The 26,226-nt window shown below is 35.4% G+C and overlaps 1 protein-coding gene across 1 annotated transcript in view; it reads left to right on the top strand.

The window, feature by feature from the left end:
* Window positions 1–26,226, top strand: part of Tll1 (tolloid like 1) — a 195,492-nt gene that overhangs the window by 111,174 nt on the left and 58,092 nt on the right. Inside the window, exons 8-10 of the mRNA XM_034520913.3 lie at window positions 744–868; window positions 10,537–10,652; window positions 25,867–25,969. Coding sequence (XP_034376804.1) covers window positions 744–868; window positions 10,537–10,652; window positions 25,867–25,969 — 344 coding nt within the window. The remainder of the gene's footprint in view (window positions 1–743; window positions 869–10,536; window positions 10,653–25,866; window positions 25,970–26,226) is intronic.

Below are 26,226 nucleotides of genomic sequence, written 5' to 3'. Positions count from 1 at the left end.
TTTCCTGTCTATTCTCCGCTCCTCCTGAGTCATAAATGTTTGATATGCATTGCAAAGTTAAAATGCATCTTTAGTGCACTGCAGTCAGAATTTTAATTTATGTATATTAGGGAAAATAGCAACTTGTCGCCACAACCTTGAGTCCAAAAGAACTCAGTATCTCCAGAAAATAAAACATATAAACCATTAGTAAGAGTTTTTAATTTGTTATTGATTTTATACTGAAAAATTGAATAATATATATATTTGATTTACATTGTCATATATAAATGGTTATCCTGTTTATTCATATTCTTTCATCATTAGCTGCAGCAACACTTAGAATGCAAGGACAGCCAGCTTCAGTTATAGTTTAACCTTTGGTTCTTGCAAATTTTTAGTAACCTTAAAACTGTTTGCAGAGCTGGCTATTTTTCTTCCTTCATAGGAATTATTTTACAACCTGGCGGTTTAATGTATTCTTGTATCAGTATGAAGGAATAAAACAAAAGCCACAGTGCTCTTTGTGGGGTATTGCTAAATAATTTTTATTTTGAAAACATATACTATACATCTAAGAAAAAATACGTACCATAGACTTTCTGGAAGTAGCTCGTTTACGAGTTTTTCCTGCCCTGATTAAAGTATTCTAAGAGCCCCATTTCCCACTTCAAGTTCATACTGCTGTACTGCTGATTGAATTTGGAAAACGTTGCCCCTATGCTTTTCATGGACGTAGATGTGTTTTGCTTTTGCTTTTGCAGAGGAATGTTTTTAGACACAATACTTCCTTCCCGTGATGATAATGGCATTCGTCCTGCAATTGGTCAACGGACCCGGCTAAGCAAAGGAGACATTGCACAAGCAAGAAAGCTGTATCGATGTCCAGGTACTGCATGTCCTTATGTGTTCCAGATCTCCAGATAACCAGGCCTCAATTACCCCAACTGTTTTCTTGTTGGTCTCTATTCTTGGAAATGACATACATCTTTTAAAGTCAGTGTTTGTAAACAAGGACAAAGAAGACTTTAGAGTATGTATAATTGTAAACTGAAACAAAGTGGCAGAAATCAAATTTCAAATGTGGACTACATTTTATTTCTTTTAAATTAAGGGGAAGAAATCACTGAATAGAGTTGTTGATCATTATTAAATAACCAGGCAATGTTGTACTCAAATGCTTTGTCCTTGACCACATTAAGAATAGTGTCTCTTTCATAGTCAGATTTTGGGGGACAGTAAGGGAGTTTGGTGGGTAAGAGTACTTGCTGCTCTACCACTAGGGCCTGGGTTTGAATTCCCAGTACCCTCATGAATATCTGGGTAAGCTCAGATGTTCATGTGTGTCTCCAGTCGTAGCACTGAGGAAAAACAAGAGACAGATGGATCCAAGTTTGCAGGACAGCCAACCCTCCCAGTCGGGTGTTTCTGATACAGGGAAAGACCTTGTCTCAAGGTAGCAGGTGGAGCAAAGTGACAGATAAAAATATCTGGTATCTTTCTCTTGGCCTCCTTATGTTTACATGGGTAGAACCCCCAACACTCAAATGGGTGTATCAAATAGGCACTAACTCCAGTGTCAAAGTTTTGAGTGATCTGTATTTGAAAGGCTATCATCAATAGTAAATAAATTCAAATTTTTATTAGTAAGCATTTATAGATGTATCACAAAAAGTAAACATTAGCTGCATTACCAAGGACCTATCAAATAAAACCGGCTAATATAGTTAATAAAAATTATTAATTGGAATTTCCTAATGGAATAATAAAAAATAGTGCTTTGTAGGAATAGGAAAAAAAAAAAAACACTTTTTAACCCACATTGGAAAAAGTTTGGACCGCATGTGACTTTTGTATATCTCATCTCAGTCTCTGGCACTGTCAAAGAAGCAAGCTTGATGCTTAGAAAGCTTTCCTCAGGCTTAGACTCTGAATATATTAAAGCCTAGAGTACAATAAAAAGGAAAAAACCTAGAATACAAGGAAGAAAAAGTGAATTGGTTGAATAATCCCAGGGAATGGCTAGGAAGTTTATAATTCATTACAGGTGAGGATAATTAATTCACTGACTTGAGGCAATAGATTTTCTTTTTAAAATATTATTTATTTATTTTATGTATATGAGTACACTCCTTCAGACACACCAGTAGAGGGCACTGGATCCCATTACAGATGGTTGTGAACCACCATGTGGTTGCTGGGAATTGAATTCAGGACTTCTGGAAGAGCAGTCAGTGCTCTTAGCCACTGAGCCATTTCTCCAGCCTAAGGCAATAGATTTTATTGGACCCCTTCTAAGACAAAAAATTTCATTTGTTGAAATTAAATTTTCTACAGAAATATTTTAACAATATTCTTTAAAATTTTATTGTAATAAATTTCTTAAAATATAGTCCTATTAAATGTCTTAAAGATTTATATAGTTACAATTTAAACCTGTACTTAAAATCTTGTACATTTTTTTGCTCACTGTCTTATACATATTTATTATATAATAAATAATCAAAAATCAATAGTTTAATTTTTGAAGTCTAACTGAGAAATGTTTTGGAAAATCCCAGTAGAAGTTTAAAGCATTGTAATACAATGTATTGAAAAGATAAAATGTTATGGACAATAATAATTCTTGTTGATATGTTTTCTATTTTCTACTTTTAACGTTTTTATTTATTCTTATCTTGTACTATACATCTTGACCACAATTTCTCCTCCCTCCATTCCTCTCAGTCCCAGCCCATCTCTTCTTTCCCCTAAATCCACTTCCTCCCAACTCCTTCCTTAAAAGAACACAAGATACAATAAGACCAAACACAAACCCTCACATCAAGGCTGGGCAAGGCAACTCAGTAGGTAAAAGAGGGTCCCAAGAACAAGCAAAAGAGTCAGAAACTTCTACCCCCAATGTCAGGAGTCCCCCTAAACCCCAAGTCAATAATTTATGCACAGGCACTAGCACAGACCCATGCTGGCTCCCTGGTTGCTGCTTTAGTCTCTTTGAAACCCCATGCTCCTCCTTAGTTTATTTTGTAGGTTGTTTGAAATCTGAATTGCTCCTCACAGTTCTTGCATCACAAGCAACAAAACAGGTCCAATTACATGATCCTGCTGAGAGCCTTATTCTCAATCTTTTTACAAATTATGTTTGTGAATAAAGTCATTAAAAATATCTAGATAATTTTTATGCCGATAGTTTTTCCTATCCGTTTACCTCCAAAGATATATTAGGTCTGTAATGTAGGTATATATGTAGGTCCAATTTCATGTTATAGAGCAATTTTGTTGAGTTTAAAAATGCTTGAAGTGACCCCTAATCGGGTAAAGTGAATAGTTGGATATACAAGGCTGTGGCTTTTATGGTCTTTGATAATTATATCCTTTTCCAAAAGGACAAGTTTCTAGTAAGATGGCTATAAACACCATTACTTTCTCCTAAAGAATACAGAATATGGTTTAAATTATTTAAAATATAGTATGTGCAATGTATATATTGTTAATTTCTTCAAATCAATCTTAACAAATTATATAAGGATGTCTATTGACTCCATGCCTGGTAATCCATTCTGTTTACAGTACACACATACTCACACATGCACATACACAAGCACCAGTATGTGGGATTTCAATTATCTGTTGTATATTCATTCCATATTTGTCACAAAAAAAGTTTAAAGTAACAGCAGAATTTTATTTTTAAGGTTCTATTAAAAGGATGACTTTCTTAGAGTTTAGGATTGTTTTTATTTCAATTTCTTGCTATTAATTTTAGAGGCAGGTAAAAAGTCTTTTTTTATTATGGTGTGAAAAAAAAATAACGTGATTCTTTACAGCTGAAAGATTCTGCTATATAACATACTCATGTTTGGCCATATCATATAATAGACCTGATATGGGCCTTGAGAGGGAAACATAAGACTATTCAAGCCTCCAACTGGGGATTTCTGGGCTCTGTCACCTGAAGACCCAAGGGCTTATTAATATTTTAAGCACTGAGACTTCTTAAAGGACACCCAATAATCCTGACTTCTATTTTTAGTCCTTGTATCATCTCTACTGTCTGGATAAAAAATTATCTACATAGGGCAGGATAATTAGTTCTCTGTGGCTAATCTTCATCTTACCTTTATCCCAGTGTTGTTAGTTGGTTCATAAAGGAAGTCTGTTTAACACATGTGGCTTACAGCATACGTGACCTTAATAAATTATGCATTGTTTTCTTATTGCTTCTCTTCTGAACCCGTTACCTTATAATGCTCACATTTTCATATATTTTTCTTTATTTCTGTAATCTTAGGGTTATCTCATTTTCTTCCTAGATGACTAATTAAACTCTTCTATTATAGGCATGGCATTTTGTATGTATTTTGTCTTCATTTACTTTTGTAATTCTGTAAACATTTTGCTCATAAGTGCATGTACCCCAACTAGCAACATTGATATTTTCTCAACAAATCTTCCTAAATTAAGTCTGCAAAGTATTTAACTCTCTGTTATTATAACAAGTACTTCAGATAGTCATATAATGAAGATTTAAAAATGTTAACTTGCAATGTGGAAGCTCCAGCCGATGGTCAGTTGGCCCCACTGATTTTGAGCCAGTGGTAGGACAACTCATCCTAGCAAAAGTGTGTGGGAGAGCAGACCTGCTGCCCAGAGGAGGGGCTGGGACCCCATTCTTCCTTTCTCTGCTTTAAAAATCTTTTATGAGGCTTTACCTCTTAAGGGTCTGACCATTTTCCAATAGGAGTATTCTGGGATAAAGCCTTTAGCACATGGCCCTTTGAAAAAATACTGTACTCTGAACCAAAGCACCGAGAAACATAGCAAAGTTAAGAAAAATATAAAGTAGATATCCAAGGTAGGTTTTGAATATTTGAATCTCTTTTATCATGTGAGAAGGCTTATGCATTCACACACTAATACATGTATGTAATTAATATATATATATATATATATATATATATATATATATATATATATATATACAAATTTATGTATTTCTAGTTTTGTATATAACTAGCACACAGGTATATATATATATGTGTGTGTGTGTGTGTGTGTGTGTGTGTGTGTGTGTGTGTAGGTGGTAGAGATAGAAGACCATCCCAATATATCTGGGATTTGATTACTAAAACATTTGAATGACTTTAATACTCGTTTTGTTTTCTTTAAAAGTAATTTTTTGTATTTTTATCACTTTCCATTTTTCATTACATACATTTTTATATTAATACTTTTCTAAGATTCAGGTGGAATACTTTTTTGAAATTGCAAACATTCACACACACACACAGCTAAAATACATTGACAACACTTACAAACATTATTCATTCATTTTTCTCCTACATTTTTATGGATGCATTTATTCTTCTATCCAGCACCTTTCCTCACGTGCTGATCACTAGCACATCCCATCCAATAGCCCAAGCCAGAATGTCAGGGAGATTCTACTTCTTCTGCCTGTCTCTTTCTATGCAGTCATCTGGCCGTTGGTTTCCTGTCTTATTAGTCTGTAGCTGTGTATTCACATCTGTGTACCAAACTCTCTCATTGCATCAATAATCGCAGGTCTTAAGTTGTCCCTTTCCATTTACCTTTGCATCTTTTGTTCTCCAGCCTTACTGCTGGCCAAGTGACATTCAAAATGCAAATCATTCTTCTTATGTCTTTAATACAAAGGTTAATTTCCATTTCAAGCTATCTTCTTTCAAACATGGCTTCTTCTCTTCTCAGCCTCTTAAAGACATTTCTGTTCCACGCTTGCCTTCTCATTCTTATTTTCTTCTTCCCTTAGAACTATGATGCCACTTGCTTTGGCCTCTTCCTTCACTGGGAACATTGAAAATTGCCAGCTCTTAAATCTCCCTAGGTAAAAGCTCCCTGGTTTCCATTTCTTCACATTTGTAAAAACTGTGTAATCATTGTCCATGTATCTTACAGCTATCAGTGTGTTGTTACCTGATATCTCTCATACTAGATCATAAGCACACTAGAACATGCTTTAAATTAGCTGCTCAACTTATATGAATGAATGAACTGGCTTCAGTATGTGAAAGATACTGTACCAGATGTTACATAGACAGGGAAGGAAATATGAGTTTATATAAGACTAGCACTGTGTTGGAGAGGAATCTCATGAGAGAACAAATACAAACATGGTCTCTTGTAGACAACCTCAAACTTATTTCTTAGCCCAGCGCTGCTTAAGGTTTGATGTTCCTGCCTCCATCACCCAGGTTCTCGAGCCACACACATGTAGTGCCATACTTGCTGTATGTGGGCAGGGCTTCATGAATTCTAGACAAGCTCTCCACTCACTGAGCTCCTCTGTGCACTGTCACTCTTATCTTTTATGAGAATCATTTCAAATCCAAACAAATGTAAAATTTTGGAAAAAATGGGCAATTTAAATATATAGGTATTAAACATATTTTTATTGTATAGATACTTATGCTTTCATTACCCTGAGTAAAAGTATAAATTTATTCCTACAAAATTTAGAGGAGAATTTTCAAATATTTGTTAAAAATTTAGGACATTGATAGAAAAAATATTTGCTAGTGATATTTAGTCCACAGTAAATTTAGCTCCATTAATAAAAAATGACTCTATAATTGATCAGAATGCACTATTTTGTAGTATCAAATTAGAATTTTATGTTGAAGAAAGAGTATATATATATATATATATATATATATATATATATATATATATATATATAATTCATACATGAATGAGAGTAATTTATACATGAATGAGAATATATGGTAAAGATTTTAATTTTTAATTTTTGATTTGATTAGAATGCTGATATAATAAAGTGTCTCTAAGCAATTTTACAAAGGTTTCCAATTCTACTTGAGATGCTGAGGCAGGAGGATTGCAAGTTTAAATCTTGTCTGGACTCAGAATGAGTTCAAGGCCTGCCTGACCACAATTTAGAAAGGAAAGGATGCAATCCACCTCAATGATAGAGTGTTTGCTTTGTATGCACAAGGGCCAGGTTCACGCTCATGCACTACAAACAACTGCAACAACAGCAACAACAACAACAACAACAACAGCAACAACAACAACAGTAGCAACAGCAACAACAGCAGCAACAACAATTTATTCATTATAGTTTATTAGTAGTTTTCATTTTCCCAGTTATTCCTGGGGCAGTAGTTGTAATCCTCACATATAGAGCCATACTCTCACCCCTCAGGCTCCCTAATTGTAGGTGGGAGAATTTAAGGATTAAAACATGTCATGTCATTCATCCTAAGAAACAACCTCATAGAATCTGATGATTAACGTAGGTGGTTTTTCAGGCAAGGAAACTGATTCAAAGCTTTTAAGACTTGCTATTATTTTGAGATAACAGCGTTTGAATTAAGATTGCCCTCTCATTCCTATATTTTCTATTAATGGACAAGTATTTGAATAAATCATGCCATCTGTCCTTGTTAGGTTCTCCCACCTCCTAGTCCATTGAATGATGCTGTTTTGAAACAGGATATCACTCTGTAGCTTAGGCTGGCCTTCAACTCAAGGTACATTTCCTGCCTCGGGCTCTAGAGGGGTGAGATTGTAAATGTAAGCCACCATACCCAGCCAAATTTGATTTTTATATTTGAGCATAAATCAGTGTGTGGTAGGTTGAGACTGTGGAAGGGAGACAGCAGAGTTTATTGAAAAAACAAATTTAAATGCTCACAAAAGCTTCATTTGAAATGCTTTTATTGTACATTTTAACAGTGTAATCTACTTGTAATTTATAGAGTAATACTTTTAGAATTATGTTACCAATACTTTGGTTTACAATTTAGAGAATTGAGTATTCATTAGAACACTATAGTTTATACAGATTTGTGAATCAACCATTTTATTGCTTTAATTCTATTATAGGAAATACAGCGTAAACTTCAGTTTGTCTAATAGAGGATTTGATTCTCATAGAATTTGCTCATAAATAGTGGAAAAACTTTATGTTTTTTTCCCACAAAACACTTTCAGGTCCCCAGTTGTTATTTAACATTTAAACATATCTTTCTTAGAAGCATGTAGCATAATGTTAGCAGATTCTTGTAAGCCTCCTTGCAACATACTATGTATCAAGAACCCTAGGTCATTTTCAGTAACTGCTAAATTATGTGCTTCTGACCTCAGGCGTTTTCATTTTCTTCTATGATTCCTTTATCTGCCTGGCTCATCAGAATAAACATCACTCATTCCCACTTTAGATTTACTTTGTTGTACAAACCTAGTGTCTGTTTTACTGATGATATAAATATTTATATCATCCCAGACTGTTTTTATAGCTCTGTTTTACGTTTCCAGAGTCATTATCTTTCTTTATTTAACACAAGATATGCAGAGTCATTTATAATTTATTGAGTATTTGACGAGATGTGAGTTCATATGCTGTGTGTTTTGCCTCCTTGGATCTAGGGAATGTCTCAGTTTTGAGTGCAATACCCTTCACGGGAAAGGCAGTGTCTTTTAGACAATTGAATGAGTGTTGCAAAAACTGTGGCCAGGAAGTACTTCTCAAAGACTGAAGTCCAGCTAGGTTCACAGGGTGCAGAGCACGTCCCTTGCAAAAGTTACAGGAAAACTAATGGAATTGTATCCATTGGCCTACAGCAAGCATGGAAAGCATGCTTGCGATTTTCAATTTCAGGTCACTGATACCTACTTCCAAAGACTAATAAGAGCTTAGAAAGTGAAAACTATTCATCATTCTTCTAGAAATTTCTACATATAAGTGAAGAAAAGAAAATAGAGAAACCGCTTTTGTAGAACATTCTAGAAAATGGGTGTTTTTTAAATGATTTATTTATTTTTAAGTTATACGTATGAGTGTTTGCTTATATGGATGCATGTGCGTGCCTGGTACCCACAAAGCCCAGAATGGGGTATCAGATACCTAAACTGGAGTTCAGAGGGTTTGAGAGCCTCAGTGTGGATTCTGGGGACTAAACCTATGTCCTCTGCAAGAGTAGCAAGTGTTCTTAAGCTTTGAGACATCACTCTTGCCTCTTAATATTGTTTTTGTCTTTTTTTTTTTTGTTGGCTTTCTTATTTTGAATCATTGTATATTACATTCTGATATTACCTTTATTGGATTTGTATTAGTCATCATTTATGACTTTTAAATGTTAAATAGTATATAACTTTACTTAGAAATTACTATTTCAATTTGCTACACATCACTGTTAATATATAGCTTTTGTTGGGCTGTGGCGCATATGTGGGCGTGGGTTTTGTGGCTGGCGCGCCTTGGCTCAGGGAGGCAGGGGCATGAGAACTTGACTGTGTTCACTCCAGGCTGGTGCTGGGCAGACGTTGGGCTGTGAGAAGCCATGGGACTTCTTTCCGTGGATGGAGGGAACACAGTCTGGGGTCCTCAGGGCTGGAGCTTTTGAGTTAGTGATTCTCCAGGTCAGGAGGTAGCTGGAACCGACTGGTCTCAGGCTCTTGGGCTCAGGCTCTCATGCACTGCTGAGAGGCTGCAAAAGGACCAAGGAAAGGGGGCGTACAGGCTGGACAGACTTGCAGTCAAAGAGGAAAGGCGGAAGGATGAACTCCGGCTGCGTCCCATGGGAATGAGATTCTTGAGTCGCAGTGACTCGCTTGCCTGGGCCTCCGCTGGCTGGGCTTGCTTGCTTGAGTTGGTGGCCTTGGTGGCTGTAAGTGTAGAGAGTTCCTAGTCCATGGTCTTAGGCTATAATCTTAAGATATTTATTGTCATGGTGGAAAGTGGATGAAGCTATAACTCCTATTCTCAGGGTGGGCCTGAGGTTAAATACCTTTTGCAAGGAGGAGAGTCAGAGAAGAAATGCTTAATTGGCTATGCCCTCTGGCCTTTAAATATCTCATTAGTATGGAGATCTGTCTTGAGGCTCTGTGGCCTATAGTCACACCCTCTAACTGTGCTACATGACCAATGGCCACAAAACTCTCTGTGGGAAAGGCTGTAGCTATGTGAAAGGAGCCAGGGGCCCAGGAGCAAGGCTGAACTCCTACCATCCCTGAGGGGCTCCAAGGTTCAAAGCCTGCTCAACTAGGTACCCAGCTGCCTCTCACAGCCCCACAAGCTTTCATACACTTTGCCCTAGTAGAAAGGAAAGGAAAGTTTCTCATGATTCCAGGAACACAGAAGTAGGTCTTCCCCCCGCCAGAATGAATATGGGTGTCCTTCAAATTACCTGCTGTAATAATGAATGAGAAAAGTTTCCATGAAGGGAACTTTATATATGCTAAATTATTTATCACCTCTTGTCTTCTTTTATGGTTATCTTTAGTGACACCAGAAAGCATACTGAAGTTCTCTAAGAGAGACATAAGAAAAAATTCATTTGAAGGGTAGTCACAGTCTGGAGTCGGGCATGGCTGTACATACCCAAATTCCCAGGACTCAGGGAGATTCAGTATGGAGATACAGAGTCAGCGTTAGTTACAACAAGAACATAAGGGAAAAAAGAAATAAAAATACATATTACTATCTAACACTATATATTATGTTCATGCCTTTCATAATGATTAGTAAATAATTTCATGCCTTTCCCCCTTCAGCATGTGGAGAAACCCTACAAGAATCCAGTGGCAACCTTTCCTCCCCAGGATTCCCAAATGGCTACCCTTCCTATACACACTGCATCTGGAGAGTGTCTGTGACCCCGGGAGAAAAGGTAGTTTATACCTGAGGAGTTCCTTCAGTCTCCTCTAAGTAAAGCATTTCATTAATTTAAGATACACTTTTCTTATTGTTTATTTACTATCATTGTTCCTTATTATTATTTTGCTATGCTGGAGATTGAACCCTGGGCCTCAAACATGCTAGGCAAATACTTTAGCAGTGAGCTACAGCCACAGCTACAGCTACAGGTACAGCAAGAGCTAAGCTACAGCTACGGCCACGGCCACGGCCACGGCCACGGCCACACGGCTACACTACAGCTACCACTTCTCATGCTTTCTAATTTGAGGTGGGGTCTTTGAGAGTTACCCGACCTGTCTTTAATCAAACTCTTTAGCCCAGACTGGACTTTAATTCACAGTCCCTCTGCCTGTCAAGCAGCTGGGATTACAACTGGGGTTCGATTTTCAAGCCTGGCTTTTATTTTTGTTTCATTCTTCAAATATTTAAGTAAAATGGAAATGGCTCAGTTTTTGAAAGTTTTGGAGTTTTTGAAAGCCTTGATTTTAAAATATTTTGAATGCTTTAGAATTGTTGATTAGTATTAATCATATAATCAGACACAATATAATTGACTGGAAAACCATCAGAAAGACAAATTTCTATATTTAAAAAATGTAATATATATATGTCTCTGTGTGTGTATTATTCAAATTAGCCAAGAAGAACTTATAAGAAACACTAAAAAGTATTTGTAACTGGAGTCTAGTAAATGTCCTGAATACCAAGTCTGTAAATGCCATGAAAGCAGTAATTAGCAGGAAGTTAAGAGAGCTAAGTATTTGCAATAAATCAAGTGCCTGTGATAGACTGAGCTCCATAGCCATAGAAATATTAGAAGAAAGGGTATGGACTGAACTAAAAGTTACTAGAGAAGCAAAAATATAGATGAATAAAGTCAAAGTAAAATGGCAGAAAGGTAAACAAAGTTCCAAATAGTAACAGTTTTCTTTTGTAAAGGACAATAGAGGTCAAGAAAGACTGATGATGGGGAAAAAGAACTGGTTAATGTTTCCTGAAAAAGATTATTATAAATACAAGCTTTGGACACAAAAAGAGCCTAAATGTATATTTTGAACATTGTGTCCACAGTTAAATTGTGTAATCATAGTTATTTTTAATAGATTTTTTTCAACAAAGAAATCTCAGGTTGAAATGGCCTTTTTCTGTGAGAACCTCCCAATAATTATTTTCAGAGGACAGATAAAGAAAATTTTATATCTACATGGAAATAAAACCTTGACATTGATATTAATATAGACAGTGAAGGCAGAGATTTATATTCTCCGAAATCACATGAAACCAGAGGCATAAAATCCCACTAAAGTTACCAAATTCAGATGCTTGTATGTGTCCATCTGTGCATTTGTGTATATATGTATGTACTCTATGCATACAACCCATGAAATATGTATTTTGACAATTCTATTAATGACGTTAAAATAACGATAAACCTTCATCAAATGAGGCAGAGAAAATATTTACTATTTATTATTACAATTTTACTCTAATTAAGGAAATTTAAAATTTATTTATTTTCAGATAGGTAAAAACCAAACCTGTAGTTTTCTTCCATTTTTTTTTCAATTTTGTTCTTGGAAAACAACATGCATATTAAGGCAAAAGAGTAAAAATAAACATGTAAGTTCAACCAAAGAGTAACAGTCTTTGTTTTATTAATTGTGTTAGGTTATTACATTAAAAGCAATAGGTAAGACATAGAATAAATTACTTCATTGATTTCTGGATTCTGTCTTAAAAAACAAACTTCATACTTATTTTTGTCATAATAATGTCTCTCTGCATTAACATTAACAAATATATACTGATGTTAATCTCTGGTTTTTCAAGTTATTGTTTGAATTGAATTGGACTCTTTAATTCACATGGAATGACTGTAAGCCCACCTATTAGCCTTAGTGTAACAGTGAATTACTGAAGATAGCATGTTGGTTCTTTTTAGAGATGTTTGGTGATTTTAAGTAACAGTATGGATACACAGCTGTCCAGGGTCTTGTGCTATTCACAGAAAAAGTCTTTGAAAAAAGTATTTATGAAATAAAAATATATTTTACTCACAGAAGTTACTGATTGGTTTCATAAATAACCTCATAGTTCATATAGCTATTTGTAATTTAAGAATTATGTGCCTATTGAAATACTGTTATATGTTTTGGTCACTTTTGTGCATGTTACTTTAATAAGTCTCTTCTGTGTTATGAAAAACCATGCTTCTGATTATTTTCTTTATGGCTTTTTGGAACAGTTTTTCCAAGTAGCTGTGGTGAGCCTGACATTTACTGTTTAGCACAGGCTAGCCTTGATGTCATGGTAACGCTCTTGCTTCTGCCTTCCAAGTGCTACAATTATTTGTGTGAATCATCAAACTCAAACTCACTATAGTTTTAAAAACAAGATCTTGTAAAATTTGAAAACATTCGAAGTGAGAGTAATAAAGTTACTTCAAATTACAGCAATGAATAACTGGCATTACCTCCTGCAATACTGTTGAAATGTTTTATACCATTAGTATTCAAAAGGAATTCAATGTTCTTGTATGATTACCAATAAAAATATTTTCCAAAATGTTTCCAGAAGAAATCAACAATTGTATCATCTTTTATCCTATTGTTCCTTATGTTTATATGGTAAATCACTGGTGGATACATTAAATTGTTATAAGTTAGCAATGAAGAGAATTAATTCATTTCAGACCTTGTTTTATTTTTTTCTTATAATATGTGATTCTGTGCCTTCTGGACCTCTAATTTTATAGTAGTTATATTGAATTTGTATTTTTCAGTACAAACAATGGATATTGTAATGTCTCACAAGTCTGCTTCACCTTATTCTAATCAACCAGTCATTTCATATTTTGCTTATTATTACATTCTCATTATTTTGTCTCATTATTTTTCTCAACCTAAAATTATTTTTAGCACCATTTAACTTCTAATTATAAAATATGCTTTTAGAATTCTTTTTTACTCTTTTATTCTTCACTTGGCAAAATAGTTTCTGACTGATGTGACCTTGGGTGAGACCAATATTTACAAAGAATATTCTCTGCTTTAACCATATATTCTGCCCAATAATTCATACATTTTTTGTTTTATCAGTTTTTATACATAAGTTATGTTATAAATCAGAATATGGCTAATATTCTCTGCAGCTGTTTTTAGCCTATCTGATAATATAGACTTTTGCTGCTGTTTATCATCATTCTGTAGCTGTCTTAAACTTTTACGTTTTTGTTTTCTTCAAGTGAATTAATCTCATTTTATTTTTAATATGTATGTAGGTCATATTATTGTACATGTAATAGATTATTAAATACTTAGAATATTATATCTTTGTGATATATTTATCTGGTTTTACTATATAAGGATTTTCTATCTCTAGTCAGGGTTCACTTTAAGACTCAGTTTGACATAAGCAGCAGGGTGCATGCCTTTAATCCCAGCACTTGGAGGTAGAGTTCAAAGTTAACTTAGTCTACATAGTGAGTTCCAGGACAGCCATGGCCATATATAGAGACCTGGTCTAAAAATTCAAATAAATTACTAAACAAATGAAATTTAACCCTCTTTTCTGATACCAATACACCCATACTTTATTTGAGTAATTGTGGGTATTCACATGTCTTGCTTTATGCATTCAATGGTCTTCTAAACTCAGAGCGATAACTTTATTGCTTACATACAATTCTTATCACAGTGATATTTACTGTGATTTTTAATATTACTGCTTACTCATGTTTTGCTTGTTCTTTCTTTTTTTTATTTTTTAAATTTTTCTTGAGTTTTATTTTATTTATTTTTAAATTCATTATTCACGTGCATTATTGACATTTATTATTAATGAACTTAATGAGTTTACATTTGGATATCAATTATAGATGCAGAAAATTAACAACATATAAAAACAGCAAAATCTGAGACCCAGATACAATAGTCACTCCCAACAAGTTCTGTTCTGTTATTTTTTAATATCCCTATTCGCCTTATAAAACCAATTTCTGCTCTGCTGTAGAGATTTCTGCAAAAGGTCAGCTCTGATACTGGAAAGGACATTTAATAAAAGATTATATGTAAAAAGATAATGCAGAGATTACATCAAGTAATAACCTTTAATCTCTGACATAACCAACTATTACTCCCAATATTGAAATGCAAGGCTATTGTGTGTTGAGTCATGTTTAGAGAATTAATGTGAGCTTTAATGTGGAATATTACAATGCAAAAACAATGTTTTCTATTTGGAAAATTAGTATCATTCATGGAAGAACTTTCTATATTTTGGTCTTCCTTCTTCATGAGCTTCACGTGGTCTGTGAGTTGCATTAGCTTCTGGGCTAATATCCAATTATCAGTGAGTGAATAACAAGTGTGTTCTTTTGTGATTGGGTTACCTCACTCAGGATGACATTAACTCAAACAAATCAGTACCCTTCCTCTACTCAAAAGATAAACAGGCTGAGAAATAAATTAGGGAAATGACACCTTTCACAATAGTCACAAATAATATAAAATACCTTGGTGTGAATCTAACCAAGCAAGTGAAAGATCTGTATGACAAGAACTTCAAGTCTCTGAAGAAAGAAATAGAAGAAGATCTCAGAAGATGGAAAAATCTCCCATGCTCATGGATTGGCAGGATTAATATAGTAAAAATGGCCATCTTGCCAAAAGCAATCTACAGATTCAATGCAATCTCCATTAATATCCCAACTCAATTCTTCACAGAGTTAGAGAAATTCTCAAATTGATTTGGAATAAAAAAAAATTCTAGGATAGTGAAAACTATTCTCAACAATAAAAGAACATCTGGGGAATCACTAACGCTGACCTCAAGCCATACTACACAGCAATAGTGATAAAAACAAAACAAAACAAACAACAACAACAAAAATAACAAAAACAAAAACTGCATGGTACTGGTACAGAGACAAGCAGAAAGATTAATGGAATAGAATTGAAGAACCAGAAATGAACCCATACACCTATGGTCACTTGAACTTTGACAAAGGAGCTAAAACTGTCCAGTGGAAAAAAGGACAGCATTTTCAACAAATGGTGCTGGTTCAACTGGAGGACAACATGTAGAATAATGCAAATTGATCCATTATTATTTTCTTGTACAAAGCTGAAGTATCAGTGGATAAAGGACCTCCACATAAAACCAGATACACTGAAACTAATAGAGGAGAAGGGGGGAAAGCACCTCGAATACTTGGGCACAGGGGGAAAGTTCCTGAACAGAACACCAATAGCTTATGCTCAAAGAACAAGAATTGACAAATGGGACCTCATAAAATTGCAAAGTTTCTGTAAGGCAAAGGACACTGTCAATAGGACAAAATGGCAACCAACAGATTGGGAAAAGATCATTACCAATCCTACATCCGATAGAGGGCTTATATACAATATATACAAAGAATTCAAGAAATTAGACTCCAGACAACCAAATAACACTATTAAAAAATGGAGTACAGAGCTGAACAAGGAATTCTCAACTGAAGAAATTCGAATGGCTGAGAAGCACCTTAAGAAATGATCAACATCCTTAGTCATCAGGGAAATGCAAATCAAAACAACCCTGAGATTCCACCTCACACCAGTCAGAATGGCTAAGATCAAAAACTCAGGTGATAGTAGATGCTGGTGAGGATGTGGAGAAAGAGAACACACCTCCATTGTTGGTGAGATTGCAAGCTGATACAACCACTCTGGAAATCAGTCTGGCAGTTCCTCAGAAAATTGGACATCGCATTACCTGAGGGCCCAGCTATACCACTCCTGGGCATATACCAAGAAGATGCTTTAATATATAACAAGGACATATGATCCACTATGTTCATAGCAGCCTTATTTATAATAGCCAGAAGCTGGAAATAACACAGATATCTTTCAACAGAGGAATGGATACAAAAATGTTACACTATTATTACTCAGCTATTAAAAATAATGAATTTGAGGAAAATCTTAGGTAAATTGATGGAACTAGAAAATATTATCCTTTGAGTGATTTAACCCAATCACAAAAAAACACACATGGTATTTACTCACTGATAAGTGGATACTAGCCCAAAAGCTTGAAATAGCCAAGATTCAACTCACAGACCACATGAAGCCCATGGAGAAGGAAGACCAAGTGTGGATGCCTTGGTCCTACTTAGAAGGAGTAACAAAATACTCAAGGGAGCAAATATGGAGACTAAATGTGGGACAGAAACTGAAGGAGGGGCCTTCTGGAGACCATTCGACCTGGTATGGTATCCATCCCATGTACAGTCACAAAAGGTAGATGCTGATGTGGATGTTAGGAAGTGCATGCTAACAAGAGCCTGATATAGCTGTCTCCTTAAAGGTCTGCCAGAATCTGACATATTCAGAGGCAGATGCTTGCAGCTAACCATTGATTTGTTGTTCTTTCTATATATGGATCATGAGTTTTCCCTCACAGGGTTGAGTTATAAATCCTCAATCTCTTCTTATTATTCTACCAGCTTCTTTTACTTTAGGATTAGATTTAAAAACAGTGACTCTCTTCTCCAGCCATGACTCTTCCCGAACAGTTAACTTGGATATTCCCATTGTATATGTTCTAATTTTTTTTTTTTTTTACTTTTCTCACACATGTTTTTTCCTCATGTTAAAGAAAACTTCAAAAGGAACATAAAAGAATTAAAGCAGAACTCTAGAGGTCTTCAAACAAAAAATGTTACTAATATGTAACTAAATTTAGAAACAGAAAACCTTGCTATGCAACTAAAATGAGCAAAATGATGCAATATTTTCCAGGATGGTTAACTGTACCGTTATAAATGTACAGTTTTCACCAAATCCATGAAAAAATGTGGTTCTAAACCTGTTTCCAATAGATTTTTTTGTTTGGAAAAAACCAAGATTTTTTTTCTAAAGTATATTGAAGATGTGAAATGTTGGTAAATGGAAGATAACGCTGGCTAAAATGTCAATGTTGCTGAGTAAATTACATCTGAATCTAATACACAGGCATGAGAAGCTTCTGGAACCTAGAGTGTGTGGCATTGTCAAAAGAACCTCTTGTATCAACAGACTAACATGGCCTGAGGCTATTGTCCACATTTGATACATCCATATATAAAGAACATGTTTAAATAAATTTAAAAACAGCATTTTTCAATAAACAATTTTGAAATAATTTATAATGATGTGTGAGAAATTAGAATTTTATATCATATCATTCTTTTGAAGAAATGTGATTCTTTAAATTCAAAGAAAAGTGCCTAGCACTTGAATTAGAAGTTGAAAAATACTTACTTGTGTATGTTATAAAATAAAAGTACCAAGTAAAATATACACGGATAGCACAGAAGCTTAATAGAATGTTGGTGGTATTCACACATCAAATTTGTTTTTTAAAAACGACCCACAGTAAGAATGAGCACCACAGAAGCAGAAGCCTGAAGCATCAGAAACCCTTCTGAGTTACAAGTGCAGTTCTCTATGTATTCACCATGAAGTCATTGGCTGTCACTCTGTGAGGGGGATGTTCCTCAAACCAATGGTGATGTCTCCCATTTCAATCCCAACCCTTCACAGATAGAATAGAATTATATTATCAAATGATGGGCAGATTTCAAATTCTAGGAAGATGAAATTGTGGTTATCTCTAGGGAGACATTTTGAAACCTGTACAATGTTGAAATTACATACTGGCTATTTCATCAATAGCACTTTTTGGAACATTGATCTGATAATGAAAACTTGGGAAGGAAACTGAACAAGAAAACATGAATATGGTATAGAACTTACAGTATAATCGCAAGTTAAACATCATATGCCTAAATGTGTCAACTTTTAAATGGCATGCACCAAAGGCAAAATTATAGGTGGATGCGTAATTCACTACAAGAAGCTCATAAATAGATTTTATTTTCATTTCCTCCAATTCACATTTCTTCTTTTCATTTTCTCCAATACACACACACACACACACACACACACACACATTGTTTTTATATGAGAAAATGTTTGTTTTTAAAATAAGGTCCTAAGTATAAAAGAATGTGAAGCTAGTTTACTAATACAGGTCTATACACTCAAAGTGGGTAAGACGGAAAGTTGGATTTTATGGGCATTTCTCACAATCAAAATCAAAGGCTGTCAGTTCACTACTATATGTTCTAAGGCTCCAGTCTCCCAAGGTAAAGCGATTCCAATTCAGTCTAAGACTATTCTTGGTGTTTTAACAGTTAAGGATGCACGGCTCGGAATTTAGTTGTGGTGACCAGGCAGAAGCATATAGTATTGATCTATCTGTGAGTTACAATTGATTGACCTTTGAACAAAGGCAGATTGCTTATGTCTCAAATAGAGTTAGAATAGTCTCCATATTTTATTTTCTGTATATCCCATTTGAATCTGTCATTTAAGTGTCCTCTTTTTGCAAACATTTTTAATTCATCTGTCTATGCTCTATACATCAAGATGATTCACAGTCTATCACTTATATTGCCAAAGATATGTAAAGTGAGCAATTGTGTGTGTAAATATATATATGCACACACACACACATATATCTTTCTGATCTTATTCAAATAGGTGTATATTCTGACATGTAAAATAAATATTTGATATCAATAACTATGAAAACTTGTAAACCAAAAATGCCGTTGCTGAATTTGGAAAATATCAGAGGAAAGCAAAATGCAATTTATTGTGGGTATATAGTAGCACTCAGATTTTATTGGGGGTCTGAAGATAACTGAATCTATGGTAGCTTTTCATCAAGACTGGAAGAGTGACAAGAAATGGGAAAAGGGAAGAGGAATCTAGGCACACCTGTGAACACTTTTAGGAATTGATACTAACACTAGGCAGCTTTGTCAGGGCACTAAAGCTAGTAATTACCAATAGGTCTTTAGTTAGGAGTAAACATGCTTCAGAACATAAATATGAGTCAGCCGAAAAGCATCAGGGATTTTGAACCTTTGACGCTTGTGAACTGATGGGAGGCAGACTTTCCTAAAATTTATATGGTCACGAAGCACAGGAAACATTCTAGGTGCATGAAGGTAAAAACCAAAGAGCAATAAGTTTGGAAGCTACTGTGTTAGCTAGGAAGCGAAGAGTAATACTTTTCTATGTCAAAGGTTGATGGTGAGGCAGTATGTTTAGAGATTCCATGGTATGTGGAAGTTGTCGATTAGCTAGAAAAAGATGGAGAATGCAGGTAAAGAAGACATGAAAAAAACTGTCTTTCATGCCAGGCAATGTCTGATACAACATTCAAAACCCAAATACTATTATACACTTTTTTTTGTTTGTTTTTTCGAGACAGGGTTTCTCTGTGTAGCCCTGGCTGTCCTGGAACTCACTCTGTAGACTAGGCTGGCCTCGAACTCAGAAATCCACCTGCCTCTGCCTCCCAAGTGCTGGGATTAAAGGCGTGCACCACCACTGCCTGGCTATTATACACTTTTAAGTAGAAGAATTCCTTTGACAATATAATCTCTACTTTCCCCCCCCCCCCACCCCCCATCTGCCATATAATTGAACTCTAAGAAAAGTTTGACTACTTGGGGTCATCTAAACTTTAATAAAGACAGAGACTTCAATGACAGTCCCAAAGTCTCTCATTAATTCTTGGGTTCCCTTACATCCCTCATTGTAATTGGATGGTTTTCTTACGGAACTTTAAAGTTAATGTCTTTTTAATAAATGTTTCACAGCATAGTGACAAATGAACTGATGCTTTGTTTGTTTACACTTCTTTTATTTTTTTAATTGAAAATAGATTCTTCTCTCATTAAATACATCCTGACCACAATTCCCCCTCCTTCCACTCTTCATAGTTCCCATACTACCTCCAATCTCTCCTGGAACCCTGTCTGTCTCCCTTCAGAAAAGAGCAGGCCTCCAAGAGACAACCAAAAAGGACAAAACAAAATACAAAAAGAATGCAAAGCAAAGGTGAACATAGCAATCCAACAGGAGGGAAAGACCCCCAAGAGCAGACAAATGAGTGAAAACCACACCCACTCCCACTGATAGGAGTCTCACAAAACACGAAGCTAACAGCTACACATATATGCACATATATACACAGCAGAAGTACTGGTGCAGACACACACAGGCCCCCTGCCTGCCACTTCAGACTCTGTGAGCCCATATGCACCCAGCTTAGTTGACTCAGTGAGCCATGTTTTCCTGGTGTCCTCCATTCCCTCTGACTCCTACAATCTTTCCTTCCTCTCTTTCACTGGGTTCCCCATGTTTGAGGGTAGGGACCTCATGGAGCTCTCTGATTTATACTCTCATTCTACATACTGTCTTTCTGTGGGTCTCTCTACTATCTGCTGCCAGAGGAAGCCTCTCTGTTGTTGAATAGACAAAGTACTGATCTATGTGTATAGCAGAATATCATTGGGATTATTTTATTATTTATTTTATTACTTGTGTATTATTTCTTGGTTCTACCCTTGTCTTAAGATGGATGCTTGAATATTCACAATGACCCTGATACACACATGTACATTTCACAGTACTTGAGGGTTGTCTACTTGGTTTTCCTTCACAAAATCCAACTAAAACCTTTGCAATCTAATTATGGTAGTGCAAGTTTCATATGATAACATCCTATTCAAAAGATTTCCTCAACATTTGAAAGTTTAAGTAAACTAAAAATCTGAGAAGGACTTGACCTTGAACCCAAGTCTTTTATGTACTATAATGAATAGCTTCTAATTTTAGAAGAAAGAATTTTTTTCCCTGTAGTTTAAAGTAAGTTTTGATATAATGTTAACAGTCAATAGCTTCTGGATTACAAAGGGCATGTAATCAATAACTTTGCTCTTATAAGTTTGCCATAAATATTCATTTCTGACAATACAGTGCCCAAAGTGACATAGACAAGTGACATAGACAATATGGTAGAGAATTGTTACAACTGTTTGTTTGTGAAAATGAGCTACAGATAGAATTCGTCTATAGAATAGTTTAATGACTTGATTTATGACTTCAGAACTCTATTACTATTATTGTGTAGCTAGCAAATGCAGTGCATCAGATTTCCCTAGGTTTCCTCTGGCGAGAGTCCAGTAATGTATTATATTCTGTTGCTTTTGATTCAAATGTCTTTTTCCGAAAGCCATTAAATAACATCGACCAAATGGACTCAGTGCGTATGTTCCCTCTTCTTATCTCTTAAAGGTGCCAATGCTATTGGAATTGCCCTTTGAAGAGTGCCATGGAATTTGTGTAAGGGGTCAGTCAGCATTGTCTTGATCATGCTGATGGTCATTGATTCTTGCTCTGGAGACTTGCAGATGTCCAGACCCTTAAACAGCTGATCTGCCTTTCTTCAAGATTCCTCCCTCTGCAGCACTGTCAAACAGAGTCTTTAATGAGCAAACTCAGCTGCAAGTCTATCACTTAAACTTTGCAACTGAATCTCCTCACAGACCAGGAAACCTGAGAACTTCCTCCCTGCTTTGTCTCCATTTGTGTTCCGAAGGCGCTGCGATTAATTTCAAATTGATGCTTATTATCACCAGGAATGAAATACTTCTTCTAATGCAGCATTCATTTATTATTCTTTGATAGAAGCAATATGTTTATATAAAGTATTATAATAGAAAACAAGCCAGTGTTTACCAAGTGCTTTTGATTTGTAATTCAACTAGGGATTCTTCTAGCAGCATTACTCAAAGGCTGAGAGTTTTACCTCCATAGTCACAGCCCCAAGATTTGATTTTAGAAAACGTATCTTTATTACATTTTCTACTTCTAAAGGATTCTGTGTTTCGTATTAGTGTCAGGCCGGTTTTGTTCCTCCATGGTGCTTGGAGCTTAAACTAGAAGATTAAAAACAAGATAGGAAACTCTTCTGTTCAGAATTATCCTCTTGTCTAGCTCTGTGTGTGTCTCTCTGTGTGTGTGTGTGTGTGTGTGTGTGTGTGTGTGTGTGTGTGTGTGGAGGGTGTGTCTATGATTTCATGTATTAACTGTTTGTTAGAGGTTCAGTCACATCATTTTCAGTTTGGGTTGATTTTGATGATAAATGTATTTCCAGCTGAGCTAATTTCTTTTCCTCCTTTAGGAGGGAAATTGAAACTACTTGTACAGGATTGTAAAATTTCCTCTTAAGTTTAAGAGAGGCCACCCAGGAACCTCAGTTAGCTTCTTCATGTCTTTATTCCACCTCTGACTCTCTACAGTCATGGATTTCTCACATAATGAAGATGATCTGAAGCCCTGTTTCTGCTGTAGGTAGAATACAAATAAAACTATGGAACACAGGTGTTACCACTCATATTTAGTAGGTACAAACAACAGGAATTAAGGTAACAAAAAATCCAGATATTATATTCCAGCCATATCTGAAGAATAGTCTAACGTTTTGTTGGTGTAGAAAATGTTTGGAAGAGTTGCTAAAAATAATTCAGAAATATAATCTTTTTATTGTCAGTTGTGGAAGGAGACGTGAGAAGGAAAGAAAAGAACGATCTGGACTGTGCTTTTTGGTACTTGGGGACTTTTAAAAACTATTTAGGATAACAAAACTAATTAAAGGAAAAGCAAAACGAGGAAAGAGAGGGAATGTGCAAATTGGGAAGATTAAAAACAAAGAGGTGATTTTATGAAAACGGGTATAAGAGAAAGGTGATGGGTTGCAACCTTGAAATGCATTTCCACTGTCTCAATCTGGGGAGTTGTTGTCTTTTAATAACCAAAAGTGGCTATATTGAGTTATATAGACAACTGAAACCAACTTTGTAGTAAAATTTCATCAGTGAGCATTATGGAACCTAGACATAAATTTCAAAAGGTTCATTTACAGTGACCTTGATTCTTCACACTGTGAAGGTGCAGGCTCAGGATGAGTTTTACTATAAGTAGTGCTTCCTTTTACTTTTCCCCTGTTTTTGTGTGTATGTGTAATGTGCATGGGTGTATATACGTGTGTTCACATGTATGTAGGACTAGGCATGTTCATTTGCATACATGCACATGCATGCAGAACCAGAGGCTCTTCCTCCATTGATCTCCATCTTGCACATCAATGCAGAGTCTCTCAGTCCAACCCAGAGTGTACCAGTTTGGATAACCTAGCTGCTCTGCTTGCTCCAAGTGTTCCCTGCCTTTGTACTAGGTATAGATCTCATGTTTTGCTGCATATTTTTTCTTTATCCAGTGTGTGACTCCCCCCAGCCCAGTGATCAGCTTTCATTTCTTTTATTTTTCCTTTCCTTTCTTTTCTTTTCCTCTCCTCAACAAGATAGTGGGTTTTTTAAATTATATTTTCATATAACAAAGTAAAATTTGCAGATACTATAGTGTATAAATTTCAATTTTTTAAGGAAAAGCCATTACTTTCTATAATGGGTAAACCAGTTTACATTCTCAACAGTATACAAGGATTTTTTTCCACATTCATACCTACTTTTTAATCTTTCTGTCTTTCTCAAACAGTTTTCCTAATAGGTATGAAGTAGTACTTCACTGTGGTTTTCATTTGGATTTCTTGGATTATTAATGCTATTGAACATTTTTTATTTATTTATTTTTATTAAAATAGATAGTTTTCATACAATATACTCTGATCGGTTTCCCCTCCCTGAGCTCTCTTCCCACCCAAATCCACACCCATTCCTTTTTTCTTCATCAGAATATAATAGATATTAATATATTCATATTGATAATAATGAAATAAAGAGGAAAGCATTTTTTTATCAGCATTGGCAGGGTGCTCTGGAATATGGATGTCAGAAGGTTAGTTTATTATCTTTGTCTCTGTCTCTTTGTCTGTCTGTCTGTCTGTCTGTCTGTCTGTCCCTCTCTCTTTTTCTACCTCCTTCCTCTTTCTCTCTTGACTTGTATCCAGCTTTTCCACTCTCACTAAAAGGTTGTTTGAACATTGTTATAAACCATAGTTTTATAGGAAGGCATTTTAAATATTCACAATTTATTGCTTTTGGCTATCATCCATTTCAGTTTCTAAAGAACAAATTTATTATGAGCCTAAATCCTATTAGATATATTTAAAGTACCAGAGGGTTAATTGAGCTTTTGAATATACAAAACGGTTTTAAAATAATTTGACATTACAGAAGTACATGTCTCTTGTTAATTCCATTGTACTTTTGGTATAACAGAGGAAAGAAAAGATAAGCTTTGAAAAGATGAAGAGTTTTATGAAGCCATGAGGAAAATTATCTTCCTAAGGACTGTTTTATCTTTATAAAAAGCAGCATCGTTCCAAACAAAGAGAAGGATAAAGGGCCGCATGCAAGGTCGCCCAGCTCAGAAGCCTTCGCATGTACGTTCTTGGATCTGGAGAACTGCTGTGCCATCTGCCTTTAATCACACTCAAATGGATAAATCTGAATGTTAGAGCTGTATTTAAACATTTCAACACACACAAAGATATTATGTTCTGGGAACAGAGTGCATGGTGTTTATTTTTAACATAATTATAGTTGTCTTGATGGTTGTCTTTGAAATAAATTATTAAAAAGAAGTCATTCATGGAAAAAGTGGAAGTTATTCATGGTTCAAACCTTTAATCCTAGGAAAAATTCAAAATAAACTTTTTGAATAAAGGTTCCGATTTGTTTTAGGACTGCTCCCATTAAAACTATGGATTTCAGATTAATTGCTAAAATGCTATCTATACCCAGTGGTTAACATTGTGTGGCTGTTGCTTTTATTAAGTATTAATAGGAATGCAGCTGGGGGGTGGCTTGTTTAGTAAAGTGATAGCTTGAGTTCGGATCTCTAGATTACGAAGCTGAATCAAGTGTCAGACAAAGCGAATGGCCCTGCAATCCCAGCAGAGGTGCAAAGACAGAGGCAGAGGCTTCCCAAGAGTTCTCTCCAGTAGAGCTTAAGTGGCAAAGTTCCAGATCGGTCAGATACCTTTTCTCCAACACAAAGAGGAAGATGTCAGAGTACTGACACTTGAGGCTGCCCTCTGACTTTTATACACATGGTGTGCACATGTAATACCCACACACTAACATGATCTCCTACATGTGAGTGCTCACACACATGCAGACCATACTAATGAGAATAAGAACATGCAGTTTCAAGTTTTTAATTAAGTTGCCAGGGCTCTATGAATATAGACAAGAGGAGTCTATTTTTGTCATCTTGCATTCCCCCTTGCAATCAAATCTCTATATATTAACAGTAAATTTTACTCCCTGTGCTTTGCAGATTGTCTTGAATTTTACCACGATGGACCTATACAAGAGTAGTTTGTGCTGGTATGATTACATTGAAGTAAGAGATGGTTACTGGAGGAAGTCACCTCTCCTTGGTAAGATATTAGTCATTTCCTTTGTAGCTGTGTCTGTATTGTATACATGGTAGAGGCAGATGGTGTTTCCAATAGTTATCAGTTTCAATCTATACGATTGAACTTGTTTATATTTTTAATTGTGTGTTTTTTCAACCATACCCCAAACTGCTCAAGGACAAATAGATGAATAGATTGATTCACTGATTTTAAAATAACTTAAATATGGGGTATATTATTTGATTTGAACACAATGATTGAGCATAGCTTCCAAAAGA

Source organism: Arvicanthis niloticus, chromosome 16, assembly GCF_011762505.2.
Source record: "Arvicanthis niloticus isolate mArvNil1 chromosome 16, mArvNil1.pat.X, whole genome shotgun sequence".
Classification (NCBI taxonomy): domain Eukaryota; kingdom Metazoa; phylum Chordata; class Mammalia; order Rodentia; family Muridae; genus Arvicanthis; species Arvicanthis niloticus.
Note: the sequence above shows the minus strand (reverse complement) of the source record. Positions and strands in the feature narration are given on the sequence as shown.